Source organism: Triturus cristatus, chromosome 6 (genome assembly GCF_964204655.1).
Source record: "Triturus cristatus chromosome 6, aTriCri1.1, whole genome shotgun sequence".
NCBI lineage: Eukaryota > Metazoa > Chordata > Amphibia > Caudata > Salamandridae > Triturus > Triturus cristatus.
In genome coordinates this window covers 1942224452-1942243874 of record NC_140589.1, presented here as the reverse complement: position 1 = coordinate 1942243874, position 19423 = coordinate 1942224452, and the positions used below count along the sequence as shown (strand labels likewise).

General features: G+C 50.3%; 1 protein-coding gene across 2 annotated transcripts in view; it reads right to left on the bottom strand.

Annotated features, from left to right (window-relative positions):
• Nucleotides 1–15917, bottom strand: part of LOC146822549 (uncharacterized) — a 249153-nt gene extending 233236 nt beyond the window's left edge. For both annotated transcript variants that reach the window (XM_085613666.1, XM_085613667.1), the window contains exon 1: nt 15756–15917. In XM_085613666.1, the coding sequence (XP_085469792.1) occupies nt 15756–15845 (90 nt within the window). In that variant the 5' untranslated portion in view covers nt 15846–15917. The remainder of the gene's footprint in view (nt 1–15755) is intronic.
• Nucleotides 15918–19423: the final 3506 nt, after the last annotated feature.

Here is a 19423-nt window from a genome sequence, read left to right as displayed (position 1 = left end):
CACCACTGTCAGCAGCTGTTGAAGCCCTTTGCAGTCCTCTTCTCCCTCACTCCGGGGGTGACCCCCATGGTGCGTCCACGACGTCGACACTGGGGACAGTCCCCCTGTGCGACACCGAGCCTACAGAGTACCCGACCGGGTGCGGGCCTGCATCCAGGGCGAGGTGGCAAAGATGCTGGCCCTCGGGGTCATCGAGCCCTCCGACAGCCCGTGGGCCAGTCCCGTCGTCCTGGTACCGAAGGCCGCCGCCCCAGGCAATCCCCCGGAGCTACGATTTTGTGTGGACTACCGGGGTCTGAATGCTGTTACCAAGACCGATGCCCATCCCCTTCCCCGGGCCGACGAGCTCATCGACCGTTTGGGAGCAGCCTGCTACCTGAGTACTTTTGACCTCACCGCCGGGTACTGGCAGATCCAGCTCACCCCCGGCGCCCGAGAGAGATCCGCTTTCTCCACCCCTGATGGGCACTACCACTTTCGGGTGATGCCCTTCGGCATGAAGAAAGCCCCGGCCACCTTCCAGAGACTTGTGAACAAGGTCCTGGCCGGGCTAGAGGCCTTCAGCGCGGCTTATTTGGATGACATTGCCGTGTACAGCAACCACTGGGCTGAGCACCTGGGGCACCTCAAGGCAGTCCTGGCCGCCCTCCAAAGGGCCGGGCTCACGATCAAGGCCAGCAAGTGCCAGATAGGTCACCGATCCTTGTCCTATCTGGGCCATCAGGTGGGGAGCGGTCAGGTGGCTCCCCTCCAACCAAAAGTTGATGCCATCCAGGCCTGGGAACCCCCCCACCACCCAGACAGCCGTCCGGGCCTTCCTGGGCCTCACCGGGTACTACCGGCGATTCATCAAAGACTATGGGAGCATTGTTGGCCCCCTCACAGAGCTCACGTCCAAGAAGCAGCCCAAGAAGGTGCACTGGACACCCCGCTGCCAGTCGGCCTTCGAGACTCTCAAGACGGCGATGTGCACTGCCCCCGTACTACAGGCCCCTGACTACAGCAAGGAGTTCGTTGTGCAGACGGACGCCTCCGAATATGGAATTGGGGCCGTCCTGTCCCAGGCAGACGCGGAGGGACTCGACAGACCCGTGGCCTTCATCAGCCGACGGCTATTGCCCCGGGAACAGTGGTGGAGCACCATCGAGCGAGAGGCCTTCGCTGTCGTGTGGGCCCTCAAGAAGCTCCGGCCCTATCTCTTCGGCACCCACTTCCGGGTTCAAACCGACCACCGGCCCTTGCGATGGTTAATGCAGATGAGAGGCGAGAACCCCAAGCTGCTGCGGTGGTCCATCTCGCTGCAAGGGATGGACTTTTCCGTCGAACACCGGCCCGGCAATGACCACGCCAACGCCGACGGCCTGTCCCGCTTCTTCCGCCTCGACGAGGAGAATCCCCAAGGAGATGGGTGACTCTCCCTGCCTTCAGCTGGGGGGGGGGGGACGCTTGTTGGAGCCGGCCTCGTGGCGTGGTCCTGTTCCCCCTCGCCAAGCCGCACGAGGTCCCCTGCACCTCGGGGCTCCTCCATCTTGGATTGTACGTAACTCTGCGCGCCAGCCTACGTGGCCCCGCTCAACCCGGCCTCGGCCCCAGCAAGCCCCGACATCCAGGCACCAACAACTGGCCAGGGGGTACCACGTGAACACTTCCCCACTCCCGGCGGAGGGCAGTATCGATGGGACCCCCAACCGTCCTCCCACACCTAGGTGCGATCGCCCCACAGCTCTCCTGGGCCTGGTGTCTCTCCCGCTGGGCGTCTGGCCTCTCCCAGCCCGGCCTCTCTGCCCCCCGGGCGCAAGGGTCCGGACATCAAAGGGCTCCAGACCTATATCTGGGGCGACCCTGCAACAGGACCGCAGTTGTATCCCGGAGTCGAGAGCCCTGCTGATTGAATCGCGGCCGACCCAACGGAGAAGAACTCTTGCTTGAAACTCTACCACGAGCCCTGCTGACGCGGCCCAACCTCGCTGAAACCTCCCTCGGAGCCCTGCTGACGTCGTCGCGGCTCGAGCTGAACCAAGACACCGAAGAGCCCTGCTGACCTGGTCGCGGCTCGAACTCCACGGACTGAACACCAGAGCCCTGCTGATGCCGTCGCGGCTCGACCCCTCCGAGATCCGGAGGCCCTCCAGCGTGGGGATAAGAACTGGGCCCCAGGTACCCTCGTACCAAGCTGCTGCTAAAGACTGTCCCGCTACCCCGTCCCTACCAAAGACTTTGAGACTCTTGTGGATCCTTCGATCCCCCCCCTTGTAAATATTGATAATCGTAACTTCATAAGTACTGATAAAGAACTGCTCGTCTTGCTGAATCCCCTTGAGTCCTGTGTGGTGGTGTTACTGTGCTAATACGTTATAGGAGAAGGACCTCTCCCTGGAGGCTTCTCAGCAGCGCTCGGCTTCTTCGTGCAGTGTGGGGGCCCCCCTGGGTGGTCTCTCCGACCCCCCCCCCCCCCCGAGGCCCGCCTTCCAACAGGACCCCCCTTTTTTCTCAGCCCCCACTTGACGAATCCCCCCCGAGACTTCCAGGGTAGGAGCGGAGCGCCCCACCTATTTTGAAAATTTCGCGAGGATTCGTCAACCGGCGCCAAAGTTATTCCAAATAGAATGTTGCGGATTTCCTATGGAAACACGGTCCTAACTATAACTATCTACTCTACTAGCGACTGCCAGTAGATAGATATATATATATATATATATTTATATATACACACATATATACATATATACACACACACACACGCACACACACACACACACACACACCTTGTGTGGTTCTCTTTTCATTTAGATATTCAAGAGGTTATAATCTGGTAAACCAAGCTGCGTTACACTCCTTCAAAACTTAGCCTGAAGGCTGCTCTCCATAGTTACCACTAGCATAGCTTTCAATAAAGGTTGTCTTAAACCTATCATCAATAAGGGTTGTTTGGACTGGTGGAAGGTGCCCAGTAGAATAGTGGACAGCATATGCCAGGCCAACTTCTCACAGTCCCTGCTTTGTGCAATGGTCAAGTAGTTTTACAACTCCCTACATTGTGCAATGCTTCAGCCATTTTCCACGCCCTGTAGCGAACAGTGGTTCAGACCTTTACCATCCTCCTGTGGCCCAGTTCTTCCCACCCACACCATGGGTCCTGCCCTTCCACTAAAGAAACCTTTGCAGTGGTTAAGACCTTATTCCCTTGAGCGAGCCAGCCTTTTTTCTTTTTTTTGCAGTTTTTTTGATAACACAAACTCGACCCAAAGGTATTGGAGCACTTTACATGAGCACCACTTCCATTACACAAGGAGACATTCATTTTTTTGCAGGGACAGGGAGACTCCGTGATTTGCCCAGAATCACAGGTTGTTGAGTCAACGCAGAGACTCAGACCTGTGTCCCCGGCTCCAAGGTCGGCAGCTCTAGCCATTACACCACATCCTCTCCCCTCTTTTTACCCTCCAGTGTGTACAGTGTTTCAGCCCTTCCAGGCTCTACTTTGCACAGTGATCCAGCAAGGCACCCCTTCCAGTGAGGAGCGACCCAGTCCTCCCACTCGCTATTGTCATGCAGCTCTGTCAGGCCGGCAGTAGCCGTATACTCTAGGCTCCTACTAACCTGCGGATCGATCGGCAGGAACGATGGCGTGTAGAATATTTCTCCCTTCCCACTGGTGCAACCCCACGCTGGCGAACCAAAACAACCAACGCGTGGTAGAGGCACTTAGGGGGAAAAAGAGAGGAACGAATGAAGGGAAGGATCGGGTCCGCTTGTCTCGGGAACCGGAGGGTCTGACGGGTAGTTCTCTAGTAAGCTGCAGTAAGGAGGAGACAGACAAGTCAAAGCATTAGGGAAGTAAGTACCACTTACCTCCTACCTCCCTGTTCCCCGCTCAAGGGCCACCACTCACCTACTGTGGGCGCTAACTTCGATTCCCCAGTCAGTGAGACCGTTGGCATCACGGTCTTGGAAACGGTAGATAGGGTATGGCTTGCGCAGAACCAGTTCGTTCTGTTGATGCGCACGCGGTAGTTAACCTCACTACCGTGGCAGTATCCAGCAATGCCTATCTAAACAATATGGTGTTCTCTCTCTGTAAACAAATGTCGAAGTAAGCGGCAGGGCTTCCACGCAGACGAAGGAGACGGAATCGGGAATTCCTCGGGAAAGACTCTGGGCTACGGCAGTTACGTCACTGCAGAATATGATGCAAACGGGTGCTCCTGCTCCTCCCAACGGAGTGTCCTACCTGATACCGGCTCTAGGTACCTCAGGCAAGAACGGGAACCAGGGAGACCTCAGGAGCGGCGTAACAACGGGTACAGGACATGGAAGTCACGATGCTGAAATGGTAAGCGAGCGCTCGTCCTCCAGCGGGGAATACCATCCGCTAAGCGCTGTCTTCAGGGAACCTCCTCGGATTGTCAAGCGCCGTTTCTCCAGAGGGGGATGGTCTTATAGCGGCGGTCATGTGACCGACCCCGCTTCCGGTGCTCCGCCGTTGGATGTCCCGAGGTCTTCTGGGACTTGTAGTCGGTCTTGGGAGTGCGCTCCTTTGCCGCGCGGTTAGATACCCCCGGGTGGCGCCGATCTTCTGTCTGGAAGCCCCATGGCTCGCGAGGATCATGACAGTACCCCCTCTCAAGGACCGCCGTCTCGGCGGTTGTCCTGGTTTACCAGGATGTTGGGCGTGAAACTGTCGGAGTAGTTGTGGACAATGTAAGTTAGCTGCTGGTTCCCAAGTCCGTTCTTCCGGCCCAAACCCTTTCCATTCAACCAGGTATTGAACTCTTCCCCTCACTTGTCGGGAGTCTAATAAGGCTTGGACTTCATATTCCTCTTGCCCTTCCACCTCCACAGGGAGGGGAGTCAGAGGTAGTCTCATGTTGGCAGGGCATGGTCGGAGAAGGGAAACATGGAAAACAGGATGTATTTTCCAGGAGGCAGGAAGGCTTAGTCTTACCGCAACGGGATTCAGGACGCGGTCTATTCTGTATGGCCCCACGTACTTGGGTGCCAATTTACCCACCCCCTTTAGATGTAAGTTCTTGGTGGATAACCATACTTTGTCTCCCACCCTATACTCGGGTTCTGGCGCTCTCTTTTTGTCAGCGTATAGTTTTTGTGTGTTTTGCGCTGTCTCTAAATGGAGTTTGGTTTCTCTGAGAATGGTGCGGAGATGTGTATGGTGTTCTTGAATTGTAGGGTGTGTAGTGACTACAGGCCACTCGAATGGAAGAATGTCGGGGTGGAAACCATAAAGACAAAAGAACGGGGAACACCCTAGGGTGGTGTGTTCTGCGTTATTGTAGGCGAACTCTGCTAACCATATTAAGGGGTACCACTCCATGGTGTTTTGGAGGGTAAAGCAGCGCAGGTACTGTTCTAATGTCTGGTTCAGACGTTCTGTCTTGCCATCCGTCTGGGGATGGTAACTTGTGGATAGACGGGCATCAATGTTCATAGTTTCACATAGTTTTCTCCAAAAGCGTGAGGTAAACTGGGATCCGCGGTCTGTTATAAGCACCTTTGGTAGTCCGTGTGCTCTCACCACATGTTGTAGGAATACCAGAGCCAGTTCGCCCGCCGTGGGTAGTCTTTTGAGAGGGACGAAGTGGCCCATCTTCGTTAAGTGATCTATAATTACTAGCACGGTGGAGTATCCTTCACAGGGTGGCATCTCAACGATGAAATCCATCGATACCGTATGCCATGGGGCTGGTGGAATGGGTATGGGACGCAACAGCCCCGCTGGTTTCGAATGGCTGACCTTACTCTGCGCACAGATGGCACAATTCTTCAGATATTCTTTGGCATCTGTTCGTAATGTGGGCCACCAGAAGGATCTTTCGAGCCCTGCTATGGTTTTGTATTCCCCCAAATGGCCTCCTAGCGCGGAATCATGAACCCAGGCAATCGCTTGCTGTTGTTGTGCCTTCTATGGGAGAAATAAGGCATCGTTCTGGAACAGGAATTCCCCTCTTTTTGTTCTGTGGGCTGGGTCTATTTGTATCCAGGCTGGAATGTTGACGTCAGTTAAGGACGCCTTTACTGCCTCAAGGTATTCGTCTGACGAGGTGAGAGCATGCACTTGATGAGCAAACGCCTTGCTGGGCAAGATCGACGGTGGATCAGAGGGTAGGCTCGCTTCAGGGGGTATGGTTTCTTCCATACGGGATAAGGCGTCGGCCTTGCCGTTCTGGGGTCCAGGTCTGTATTTGATGAGAAAGTCATAATCAGAGAAGAATAGGGACCAGCGTAACTGACGTGGTGTGAGGGCTCTGGCCGATTTCAGGAACAAAAGGTTTCTGTGGTCAGTGTACATCTCAACTGTATGGCTTGCCCCTAGCAGATAGTGCCTCCACTCTTCGCACGCCCGTTTAATGGCCAGTAGTTCCTTGTCCGTAATGGAGTAGTTCACCTCACTCGGGGATAGTTTCTTGGAATAAAACGCCACCGGATGGAGTTGCCCCGTTTGTTGGTGCCGTTGTGATAGCACTCCTTCTATGGCGTATTGAGACGCATCCGTCTCCACCACGAACGGCAGGTCAGTATTTGGGCGTAACAAAATGGGAGCTGTTGTGAACCGTCGTTTTAGTTCCTGAAAAGACCGTTCCGCCTCTTGATCCCAGACGAAAGGAGTATTTTTTCTCAGTAGACGAGAGATGGGGTGGATTACCTTCGAGAAGTCCTTTATAAACCGCCTATAGTAATTGGCGAACCCCAGGAATCGTTGTACCGCCTTAACGTGGCTTGGGGCCTTCCAGGAAGTGATTGCATCTACTTTGGCGGTATCCATTTGAAACCCTTGTGCATTAATGATGTACCCTAGGAAGGCAACTTCCTGTACATGAAATAAGCATTTCTCTAACTTGGCATACAACGAATGTCGTTGAAGACGTGTCAACACTTCCTGCACATGGGTGATGTGCTCCTGTAAGGTGGACGAATAGATGAGTATATCGTCTATGTAGACTATGCAACACACCTCCAGCAGACCTCGGAGAACTTCATCCATGAAGAACTGAAATGCTGCTGGGGCGTTGCATAGCCCGAATGGCATTACTTGGTACTCGTAGAGACCGAACTTCGTTCGGAACGCCGTCTTCCATTCGTCCCCAGATTTTACGCGAACCAAATGGTATGCACCTCGAAGGTCAAGCTTGGTGTATATTCGGGCCCCTTTGAGCTGGTCTAGTAATACGGGAATCAAGGGGAGAGGGTACCGGTTCTTGATGGTTATCTTGTTGATGGCGCGGTAATCGATGCAGGCTCGTAACTCATCGCAGTCTTTCTTGGCGATGAAAAAGAGGGGAGACGAGGCGGGCGACGAGGAAGGGCGGATGAATCCTGATTCCAGGTTCTCTTCCAGATATTTCTTGAGGTAACGGGTCTCTGGTTCTGTTAGAGCGTACACACGACTGCAGGGGATGTCCGCTCCAGGGTGTAGATCGATCCGACAATCAAATGTTCGGTGGGGAGGTAATGTGGCCGCTGTTTGTTTGTCGAACACCGGTTGGTATTGCAGATATTCGTTGGGTAAGGATACAGCGCAGCAATACTCGGCTTCTTCCCGACCTTCAGCGAGGAAACTGGCTTGTGTTCTGGAACCATTGTCCTGCAAGACGTGCCGAGTACAGTGCGTTTTGCAATACTCAGAGGTCAGTGACACCGTACGTTCTGCCCATCGTACTACCGGGTCATGTAGCGTTAGCCACGGCATGCCTAGGATCAAACGGAATTGAGGCGCGTCTATCAGGTCAAACTGCAGGACTTCGTAGTGTTCTTCCCCCACCCTCATTTTCAGGGGAATGGTGTGATATCTAACCGGTCCGGAGGTTAAGGTCTTCCCATCTACGGCCTTCACTATTTCGGGTATCATCTTCTTTTCGTATGGCACCCCAAACCGTCGAGCATACTGGAGATCCATAAAATTTCCGGTGGCGCCCGAATCCAACAAGGACGCCACCTCTAGCAGGCTGTTTTCAGTGATCCATAAGGTTACACACACATTGATGTGTGCTACGGCGGGTTGCATAGTGTTAGCGAGTGCAAGGGGGATCCGTGATGAATCGGTACCCATGGCAGTGATCCCTTCCTGTCGTGGGCTCTCTAGTTTTCCGACTCCTGTGAGAAGGTCGCTGCAGGTACATGTGGGGGACCGGGTCTTTCCGGGGCCTTGGCTCTCGCGCGACATTCCCTGATAAAATGCCCACTCTTTCCACAGTAAAGACACAGCTTCTGTTGTCTTCTTTTTTCCCGTTCTTCGGGGGTAAGAGGACCTCGCACTCCCCCGATCTGCATAGGTTCGCTGAGATCTATGGTCTTTTGACGGTCTTCGGGGAGCGATCTCATTCTGGGCAACGGGAAGCGGTTCTCACCTCGGCCTTTATCCGTCTTCCGTTCTTGTAGGCGATGTTCCAACTGCACCGCGAGATCAATCAGCTCCTCACAAGTGGGAGGCAGCTGAACCACTTGCGATAACACGTCTTTCAGCTCACCTCGAAGACCTTGGTAAAAGAGGGTGGAGCGTTTCTCGGTAGGCCAGTCGGTTTCCACCACCAATCGATTAAAGGTCGTGATATACGATAGCAGGTCCTGCGAGCCTTGTCTCAGAGTGAGCAATTCCCGATCCAAGGATAGCATGTGCGACTTGCGGTCGAACAATCTTCTCAGTGCGGTACAAAAATCGTGGAAGTTGTGCAGCACCGGGTCGTTTCTGTCCATCAACGGAATGGTCCAGCTGGCTGCATTGCCCCCCATGTACGACATCATAAAGGAAGTCTTGGCGGTATGTTCTTGGAAGATCGTTGGTTTGCAAAGGAAGTGTAGCCGGCATTGGTTAAGAAAGGTCTCAAATTTCTTTGGGTCCCCAAAGAACCTTTCGGGGGGAGCTAATGGTATACCATGAGTCTGGATGACATGTACTGTCGGAGCAGAATCCTGTGGAGGTTGGGGCGTGCCCGAAGGAGTAAAGGACCCTGTACCAGTGGCACCACCCCCCATTACCGGGGTTGTGCGTGTCGCAGGAGGGGGAAGGGTCCAATCTTTTATATATGTACTCTTGCTAGGGCCTTGTCTCGTAATGCCTGCAACCTCCCTACGCAAGGTACTCATTTCTCTTTTCATATCCTGGTTCTCTAACCTAGAATCGTGCACTTCCTGTTGTAAAGCCGTAATGCTTTCCAACAGGGAGGTCAACACGACATTGGAGTCCATCGTTCAGGCCGAAAGGTATACGTGGGCTTGACAATCTGTCAGGCCGGCAGTAGCCGTATACTCTAGGCTCCTACTAACCTGCGGATCGATCGGCAGGAACGATGGCGTGTAGAATATTTCTCCCTTCCCACTGGTGCAACCCCACGCTGGCGAACCAAAACAACCAACGCGTGGTAGAGGCACTTAGGGGGAAAAAGAGAGGAACGAATGAAGGGAAGGATCGGGTCCGCTTGTCTCGGGAACCGGAGGGTCTGACGGGTAGTTCTCTAGTAAGCTGCAGTAAGGAGGAGACAGACAAGTCAAAGCATTAGGGAAGGAAGTACCACTTACCTCCTACCTCCCTGTTCCCCGCTCAAGGGCCACCACTCACCTACTGTGGGCGCTAACTTCGATTCCCCAGTCAGTGAGACCGTTGGCATCACGGTCTTGGAAACGGTAGATAGGGTATGGCTTGCGCAGAACCAGTTCGTTCTGTTGATGCGCACGCGGTAGTTAACCTCACTACCGTGGCAGTATCCAGCAATGCCTATCTAAACAATATGGTGTTCTCTCTCTGTAAACAAATGTCGAAGTAAGCGGCAGGGCTTCCACGCAGACGAAGGAGACGGAATCGGGAATTCCTCGGGAAAGACTCTGGGCTACGGCAGTTACGTCACTGCAGAATATGATGCAAACGGGTGCTCCTGCTCCTCCCAACGGAGTGTCCTACCTGATACCGGCTCTAGGTACCTCAGGCAAGAACGGGAACCAGGGAGACCTCAGGAGCGGCGTAACAACGGGTACAGGACATGGAAGTCACGATGCTGAAATGGTAAGCGAGCGCTCGTCCTCCAGCGGGGAATACCATCCGCTAAGCGCTGTCTTCAGGGAACCTCCTCGGATTGTCAAGCGCCGTTTCTCCAGAGGGGGATGGTCTTATAGCGGCGGTCATGTGACCGACCCCGCTTCCGGTGCTCCGCCGTTGGATGTCCCGAGGTCTTCTGGGACTTGTAGTCGGTCTTGGGAGTGCGCTCCTTTGCCGCGCGGTTAGATACCCCCGGGTGGCGCCGATCTTCTGTCTGGAAGCCCCATGGCTCGCGAGGATCATGACAAGCTCTCCTCCTCTTTTATCGGTGGTCCAGCCCTTCCACCCCCAAAGTGGTCCAGCCCAGTCATCTCCTACAGTGTGAAGTGGTATAGCCCTCTCATCCCCAGTAGTGTGAAGTGGTCCATACCTCCCACCCAGCAGTGTGAAGTGGACTAGACCTCCCACCCCCTGCAGTGTGAAGTGGTGCAGGATTTCCACTCCCTGCAGTGTGCATTGCTGCACCCCTCTTCTAATATTCAATTACTGAGCCCCCTGCTGTGGTCCAGCATTCGCACCCCCTGCAGTGTGACGTGGTTCAGTCCACTCACCCCCTGCAGTGTGAAGTGGTGCAGGATTTCCAACCCCTGCAGTATGCATTGATGCACCCCTCCTCTAATATTCAATTACTGAGCCCTTGCTGTGGTCCAGTTTTCGCACCACCTGCAGTGTGACGTGGTTCAGCCCACTCACCCCCTGCAGTATGTAGTGGTTCAGCCCCCTCACCCCCTGCAGTGCGAATTGATGCACCCCTCCTCTAACACTCCATTACTGAGCCTTGCTGTGGTCCAGCTTTCGCACCCCCTGCAGTGTGACGTGGTTCAGCCCACTCACCCCCTGCGGTATGCAGTGGTTCAGCCCCCTCACCCCCTGCAGTGTGCATTGATGCACCCCTCCTCTAATACTCCATTACTGAGCCGTTGCTGTAGTCCAGCCTTCGCACCCCCTGCAATTGTGCAGCCCACTCATCTCACGCAGTGTGAAGTGGTTCAGCCCTCCCAACTCCTGCAGTGGGCAGTGTATAGTTGTCTAGCCCTCCCACCTCACACATTTTGAAGTGGTGCAGCCCTCCCACCCCCAGCAGTGGATTAGGTTTATTAGTACTTTGTGCAATAATTAAAATCATTACATATAATAAATCAAACAAGTGATCCATATTAAAACCATAATAAAAATACAAATAACATGAATCATATCTTAAAACAATCAAAATATTAGACTAACCAACAGCAAATCTTACTCCATATGGACGCTATGATTACATGACAAGGTGACAGCGCTGGAGTTCATCATGCTTTTACAGAGCTACTGGGATGTCGAATTCCTATAGCCCGATGCCCGGGACATATTGTTTGGGGTCAAGGGCAACAAGTTTTAATGTGTATTTTGTCCTTGGGCAAGTAGGTCCAACCCCCTGCAGCAAGAACCCTTTAGCTGCCATTTTACAGTAACAGATTATGGATCAGGGAAGGGCATTGTCTGCAGTTAAGGTAATATTTGTTGTGGCCATGTGTTAATGCTGTTCAAACCTGTATTTATGGTTCATTAATGCAAAGCCTTTATTATTAGGGTGAGCGCTCTAAGTAAGTGTTGTAAGCTCGGACTACACTACTGACAGTGGTTCCAGTATAAACAAGTGTACACACGTTTTCAAAGTTTAGCCAGGGCTCGAAAAATCCACTTGCTCACTCGCATTTGAGAGCTCGATTTAAATAGGGCTAGCTATTTTTAGATCCTACTCGCCCTTTCTGGCGAGTAGGAACAGAACCGAAAATTAAAGGCATCTTTATTGCTCACAAAGTGAATGAGCAATACAAATGCCTTTAAATCTTGTTAACTTCTCACAGAGGTCAAGTGCATTACAGTTAGGTCGCGTATTTTTTTTAAGTTACTAGACCTAGAGGTTCAGTAACAATTTTTTGATTTTTCGAGCCCTGGTTTAGCAATGTGAGGCTATGTATCATGCTCCCAGAATGTTCTCTGATTAGATGCAAATATTTGCAAAAGCATCAAAGCATGATTGATGATCCCTTGCTTTCAAAATAAAATGTTCCCACAAAAATACAGGAAGAAAAAAAATAGCGCTATGGGTGATCAAAAAAGGTGTTTATAAAAGTAGGCCAAGATCTAGTACTCCTAGAAAATATTTGTGAACTGCATTTTAGCACGAGCAAATATGCATGTGTCAATTTGCTCATGCGAAAATCTTAAGTGTTTGCAAGTTCACTTTCCCCCCAACTACTTTTTTCCCAACCCTGGAAGAAGTTTCACATCTGACATTGTCAGGAGGTAAGTTCCAGCCTTTCGCAGAATGGGAAAAGATTATAGAAGAGTTGGTGGAAACCCTTAAAACATGCAAGTTAGTAGTATGCACAGACTTAATAGAGCATTGCAACCCTGGAACTATTGCTGAACGCTACCTTCAGCCCCAGTAGGCAGATCTGCGGAAACAGGGCAACATAAGGGAATGTCTAGTATTCAAACACTACAATTGTATGAGCCCTGTCATAATCAGAGAGGCTATATCAGAGCTCTTATATCATAAGATTGCTGCCACGATCGGTCACCGCATTACATGGTACAAAACGGACAAGTGGATTTTGTTACAGGACAAGTAGATTTATGAAGGAACGTGCCTCCTGGACAAGCACATATTTTATTAAATTCCACTCTCCTGCAGTGCCTATTGGTAGCAGGATCACAAATGCATAATCAATTAATAAGGTCAGGCAATCTTTTAAAACACACTGCAACTGCTTTCAACGTGTGTAATTCTCACACATCTAAATACAGACTGGGTTTAGAAGAAGGTGTGTGTCTCGCATCTAGGTTAGATCATGCCTGGAGAACCTAATAACGGTTTAAAAAAAGGGAAGTTAATTTAGAACTTTCTACCTGGGTAAACCCAGGGTCGCAGATCAAATGGTGGTACAAAAAACTGGTTCTCAAGAATTCTTACAATGTGGGTTTGCGGTTTCTAGCTGGAAACCTTGGGTATACCCATATCAAAAACCAATTACAAGGATGCAGTGACACCATGCAGTACCAGGCATCCAAAGGGCAGAGGGCAGAGTTTTACCAAATAAACGTTGGCCCCAAAAAATTCATACGGTGTGAAACTGCGCCTTCTACTAGGAGCTGTAAAAGGGCCCACATATAAATCCGGCTATAGGGTTGATGGAAAGTCCTACTGTACTGGGCATCTGACGGGCAAGAGACCACTCAAAGGTTGTTTAAATGATTTTAAAGTGCTGTGTAAGGATTTTAGGACCCGAAGCCTGATAATCGTGCTCTAGGCTTTACGACACCCAACAAGAGTGGCTGATTTACGAGTCACTGCTTAAACTGGTAGTTAAAGTGCTATGGTGCTTCCGACTACTGCTAGGGTGCTTTTCAATACTGCTATGGTGCTTTACAATACTGCTACGGCACTTAAGAATACTGCTACAGCGCTTAAGGATGCTGCTATTGGCACTTAAGAATGCCGATTGTGCTTCACAATACTGCTAAGGCACTTTACAACACTACTAAGGCGCTCTACAATACTGCTAAGGTTCTTAAGAATTCTGCTAAGGTGCTTCAGAATACTGCTAAGGTGCTTCAGAATACTGCTAAGGTGCTTCAGAATACTGCTAAAACTGCTTCAGAATACTGCTAAAACTGCTTCAGAATACTGCCACGGTGCTTCAGAATACTGCCATGGTGCTTCAGAATACTGCTAAGGTGCATCAGAATACTGCTAAGGTGCATCAGAATACTGCTAAAACTGCTTCAGAATACTGCCACGGTGCTTCAGAATACTGCCACGGTGCTTCAGAATACTGCCACGGTGCTTCAGAATACTGCCACGGTGCTTCAGAATACTGCCACGGTGCTTCAGAATACTGTTAAGGTGCTTCAGAATACTGCTAAACTGCTTCAGAATACTGCTAAACTGCTTCAGAATACTGCTAAGGTGCTTCAGAATACTGCTAAACTGCTTCAGAATACTGCTAAACTGCTTCAGAATACTGCTAAGCTGCTTCAGAATACTGCTAAACTGCTAAGGGGCTTTACAATACTGTTATGATGCTTTACAATACTGTTATGATGCTTTGGGTGCAAACCCTGTAACCCAGGCTAGTTATCAGATGGACTTAAGGAGGGCTAACTGCTGCACCAGTGAGTGTGATCTTTATAGACTCTCCAGTTCCTCCTGAATCAAACTTTCTCTGGGGGGATGGAGACCATAGGGAGCTTCTGAGGCGTCTAAGGAGTGTAGTGCCTATGTGGTAATTGTAAAAGAAACAATGGCTACTTAAAAAATATAATTTTAAACAGGTGGTTAGCTGGGAAGATTCTCCCTTTAAGCAGCATTCAATTGCACCCTTTGCTATACCAATATGCCTTCAAGGGAATAAACCCATACCTTAGACTCATCAGCTGCTTCTTCAAACTCTTAGACAGGGGCTAAGATTGACATATTGGCAGCACCCCAAGAACATATAGGTTCGCTGCCAAATGCCATGGGGTTTCTCATTTAGCAACTTCCCATCAAAATCTGGGGACAGGATTTTTGCTGCATTGAAAAATTGGCAGACCATATCTCATGGGCTTCCAGGTTTCACAGCGAGATGACATGTTACTGGGACTATGGGGGATTCTTCTGTGTTATTACACGCCACAGAAGCTGCTTTAAGGTCCCAGCCAAAGCCCTTTTAAGTTTTAAGCAATAGGACAGGAACTTTCCATTCAGCACCTGAATTCCAATTTAATTTGGGATTGCGTGATGCAAACGGGTAGGAAAGAGACATTTTTAAATCAGTTAATTTGGACTCCAGTCAGCCAAATGGGCAGCCTGTTTTGAAAGACGAGAGCACCGTAGGTGACGGAGAGCATTAGCTTGCACGTGACCACCTTCATTAGAGCTCTTAAATCTGGGCACCCAGACAATTTTATAAATTGTCCAAATCAAAGCATTAGCAGAGCATTGTTGGGCCTTAAAATATTAAATGGATCGACCTCTTTCATCCAGCCATATCCCTAAATAAATGTCTGGATGAAAGAGGCCGATCCATACTGCATGCCCCTACAGCGGGCAGTGCATAGTAGTCCGGCCCCCCACCTCTGCAGTGTTGAAGTGGTCCAGCCCTCCGACCCCTATAGTGTGAAGTGGTCCAGCCCTCCCACCAATGTAGTGTTGAAATGGTTCAGCCCTCCTCCTGTCTCTGTAGTATGAATTGGTGTAGCCCTCCCCTCCTCTGCAGTGGTTCAGCCCTCCTACCCCCTGCAGTGCTAAGCGGTTCAGCCCTCCCAGCAAAGTGAATTGGTCCTGCCCTCCCAAAAGTGTAAAGTGCTCCATCCTTCCCACCCCCTGCAGTGTGAAGTGGTCCAGCCCTCCCAACAGTGTAAAATGGCCCAGCCTTCCCCCCTGCAGTGTGAAGTGGCCCAGCCCGCCCCTCTGCAGTGTGAAGTGGTCCAGCCCTCCCCCCTGCAGTGGGAAATAGTCCAGCCCTCCCCCTGCAGTGTGAAGTGGTCCAGCCCTCCCCCTGCAGTGGGAGATGGTCCAGCCCCCCTCCAACAGTGTGCTGTGCCCCCCCTCGTCAGTGTGCAGTGGTCCAGCCCCGCCCCATCAGTGTGAACTGGTTCAGCCCCCCCCCCCCAATCAGTGTGCTGTGGTCCAGTCCCCCTCCTCCCCTCCCTGCAGGGTGCAGTGGCCCAGCCCTCTCACCAGGGGGTAGGCAGCCATGCCTCCTCCGTGCTCCACGGCAGACTCCCGGAGCCCGGGGGCCGGGCCCCTCCTCGGCTGCCCCGGGTGCATGGGGGGTCGATGCTGGCCTCAGCTCGAGTCACTGTCAGCCATAGACCTGCGCTTTGCGCATGCGCACGGGTGCGGTGACCCCGGCGCTGCGCATGCGCAGAAGAGATTCATGCTGTAACAAGGGTGCGCCATGACAGTTACGTCCCGGTCTGCGCATGCGCCCTTGAGATTCATGCTGTGACGAGTGCGCAAAGACAGACCCGTCCAGGTCTGCTCATGCGCTTCAGCTACTGGCGCGCTGACTTCCCAATGCTACGGGTCAGCACCAGCCGCCATGCTGCGTGAGTGCAAACCCTCTACTCTCCCACACTTTCCAGAATATTTAATTTTGTGTTTTGTCTAGGACGATAGAGCTCCGTGAAGCGGCCCCAGAACCATTGAAGGCCAAAGACTGAGTGTTCAGGATGGCCGAGCTCCCACGATTTCCAGTCTATGGGGTGGGGGGTTGTATATCAAGAATAGATTTTCTTTGTGTTCTGAGATTTGTAGTCCTGTTTATCACATTAAAAAACAGAACTACACGTTCCTCAATGCAGCCTTAAAATGCAAAGAAAAATCATACAGAGCAATAGCTACTCTCCAACTGAGCTCATAAACTTGACAGCTCTACAATATTTATGATGGTATTCGAAAGATGTCATTTGTACATCAGTACATCATATGCTAAAGCACAGCTTTCCAAACTTTTCATGTTGGTGACACACTTTCTAGACATGCATTGTAGTGTCGCGCTCTAGTCTTCGTGGTGTGCGCGATGACGTAGAGTGCGGCGGCCATCTTGGGGGATAACGCGATTAGCGCGGAGCTGAGGAGCTGATCGGACGTCTCCCGGCGCTCTCCGTAAACCCTTTAAAATAAAGAATTAAAGTTAATTACTTAAACATCTACAGTGCCAGAGTCCTTCCTCAAGGTGGGCTCCCATGATACATTACATGCATCATTTCACGTCACGGTTAAGCAGTGTAGCGAGCGAGCCCGAACCATCTAAGGGGGTTCTCAAAGTACAGATATTACAGGTGAGGTACAGTTGAAGCGGCGCGGAATGCAAAATCCCTCTTTTCGTCACAGATTATAAATCACACACAATCACTACATTCGCTGGTGAGGCCCATAACACCAACATTCATCCTTCTAATAACCTGTTTCCAAAGAGGCGATTGTTTCACTCGCTGTAATGGAAGGAAATACTCATATATCCCTATTTATTCAGTCCTAAACTTCTCCTTTAGTACTCCTCCCATGAATAGGCCATGGATCAGCTAGCTGCAGGTTGGAGTGATAACAAAATCTATAACATCATTTACATAAATACATTTTCTCATAATAACGACCCAACACAGTTCTTGTAATGAATCTTAAATGTTATCTAAATACTTTGAATTTGAGTCTCTGGTTTAATCAAGCAAATAGATCATCATAGTTACCTATTCTGGCTAAAAGTCGCCCTCTAAGTCAAAATCTTGGTCATCGGTTCATACTGTCAGAGTCTTAGGAAACAGCTGTCCTGCAGTGTCACCGTCCTCTCCGTCAGCATAACGTCAGGAAATCGAAAATCTTCTGAAGGGTCTCGCTTTTTCCAACCTCTCTATTCTACCATTTTTATAGTAAAATTACATTCCAAAGAGTAACAAATGATATTTTGAACGATTCTAATTGGTCCGTTTAAACTGGTTCCACCGCTTTCGCATACGTATAATTGTGTCTTTAGATATAGTTCTTATTTTTCTCCACGGAATAGTATCTTTTCATTGTTTCTTTCAGAGCAGCTGGCTGGTAGCCCGGTGTGTCCTTGGTTGGCACAGTTGAGTTAGGGTCGTTCAAAGGCCACTGTAGCTGATGGTGACGCATGCGCACTTCACCCAGAAACCTTCATAATGGAGTCGTGTTCGTCAAATAGGGATGTCGGCCATTTTGTGGCCACCAAATGGTCAACTTAAGCAAAGAAACACAAAAACGTAATTAATACATAGAAATGACTAATAAAATGTTAGCCCCTTACTAATACCCCTATGTGTGTGTATTTATCTAGCAGAAGCAACACTTAATGCAGGTTATATTCACATTAATAATGCACAAATCACAAATACATCATGAAAGCAACATATAATCATGCAATTTCTAATTGTCTATTATTAATATGCATACGAAATTAGTTTACGTTATTAATTAGGCCATGCAAATGCAATCCCCATGTGTATTTGCTATATTAGTAATGTTAGTCAATTCACACAGCAAACAATTAGTACAATTACTATTAATTAATTATTTTTATTAATGTAAACATACAAAATGGAGAGGGTATACAATTTTTAAAGAAAACCCCACGCCAGCACAGTCTAGTAAGGACTAAATCAGGTTACCCTTTTAGTCTTCTTTTTTCTAAAGCTAACATTTCAGGTAAAAAGCACCAGCCTCCAAGATCAGCACAGACTTCTAGCTGTGCCTCTTACGCTTTACTGTTTCCAAATATTTTATTTGCATTTTATAAACGAGAACTAAAAGTCTAGTACAGAAAAGTTTAACAAGTACTGTAGAGGTGAATGGCCAGCAAAAATAGCAGAGGCTGCTGAAATCCAACCAACCAGCATACCGACTGGTAACGCCTCAGACAAGCACGTGTGGCACCACAGCCAGACTGAGAAGGAGAAAACAAAAGGTGGAGGAGCAAGAAGTCTGTGGACTTGGCAAACGGGACTCGGGCTGCAGAGAAAGCTCTGGGAATTGTCTCCTGCAGTTTAATGACAGCCCTGTAGGTATTTAAATGTCCCCCATTAGCATTTCTAAAGATGAAAAACACGTCTTTAGAAATGCATTTGGAAGCGCAGCAGCATCACCAACAGCCGCACTTCAGAGGCTCCTGTGAAGTATTTACTGAATGCTGTGGAATCCTTTGAGGTTGTAGAGGGAACCATGAGGTTGTAGAGGGAACCATGAGGTTGTAGAGGGAACCATGATGGCAATCTGAAACCTTGGCAGCTATGCATCATTGCGCGACACACCCACACATGGCAGGCGACACAGTACTGTGTCCCGACACAGAGTTTGGAAAGCTCTGTGCTAAAGAACGGGGGGTGGGGGACGGGTCCCTTACTGCATTCAGGAACGCAACTATCCCCATACTGGAGAAGAGTGTAGTGGGGGACAGAGGACGGAGCACTACCTCGCGTCACGGACATTTTACCAGAACGTTCTCCTACATGGCGTAAAACTGTTTCATTTTTTACCCTGATTGCCTTATGCCAAATGTAATGCAGTTTTAGCGAATTTAGTGTTTTATCTTTTTACTCCTTCTTTTTTTCTTCCTGGCCTTACCTTGTTTTATCGCCCTCACTTTCCTCTGTGTTTATCTGTACTCCCCGTCCCTGTTCCGCCGCAGCTTGTGCCGATTGAGCGGAGGGATCGAGTGTCTCGTAACAGGAAGTGGAGCAGTACACTCGCGGCAAGTCAGCGCTCTAGCCGTTCCTTCAGTCCACTTCCTCTTTCCTTTGCCTTTTTAGGACAGGAAATGGCACAGAAGCCCGTCCGCACCTGACTTCCGCCAGCCGCCAGGACCCCTGCTCTGTTTTTCCCTCATCTGC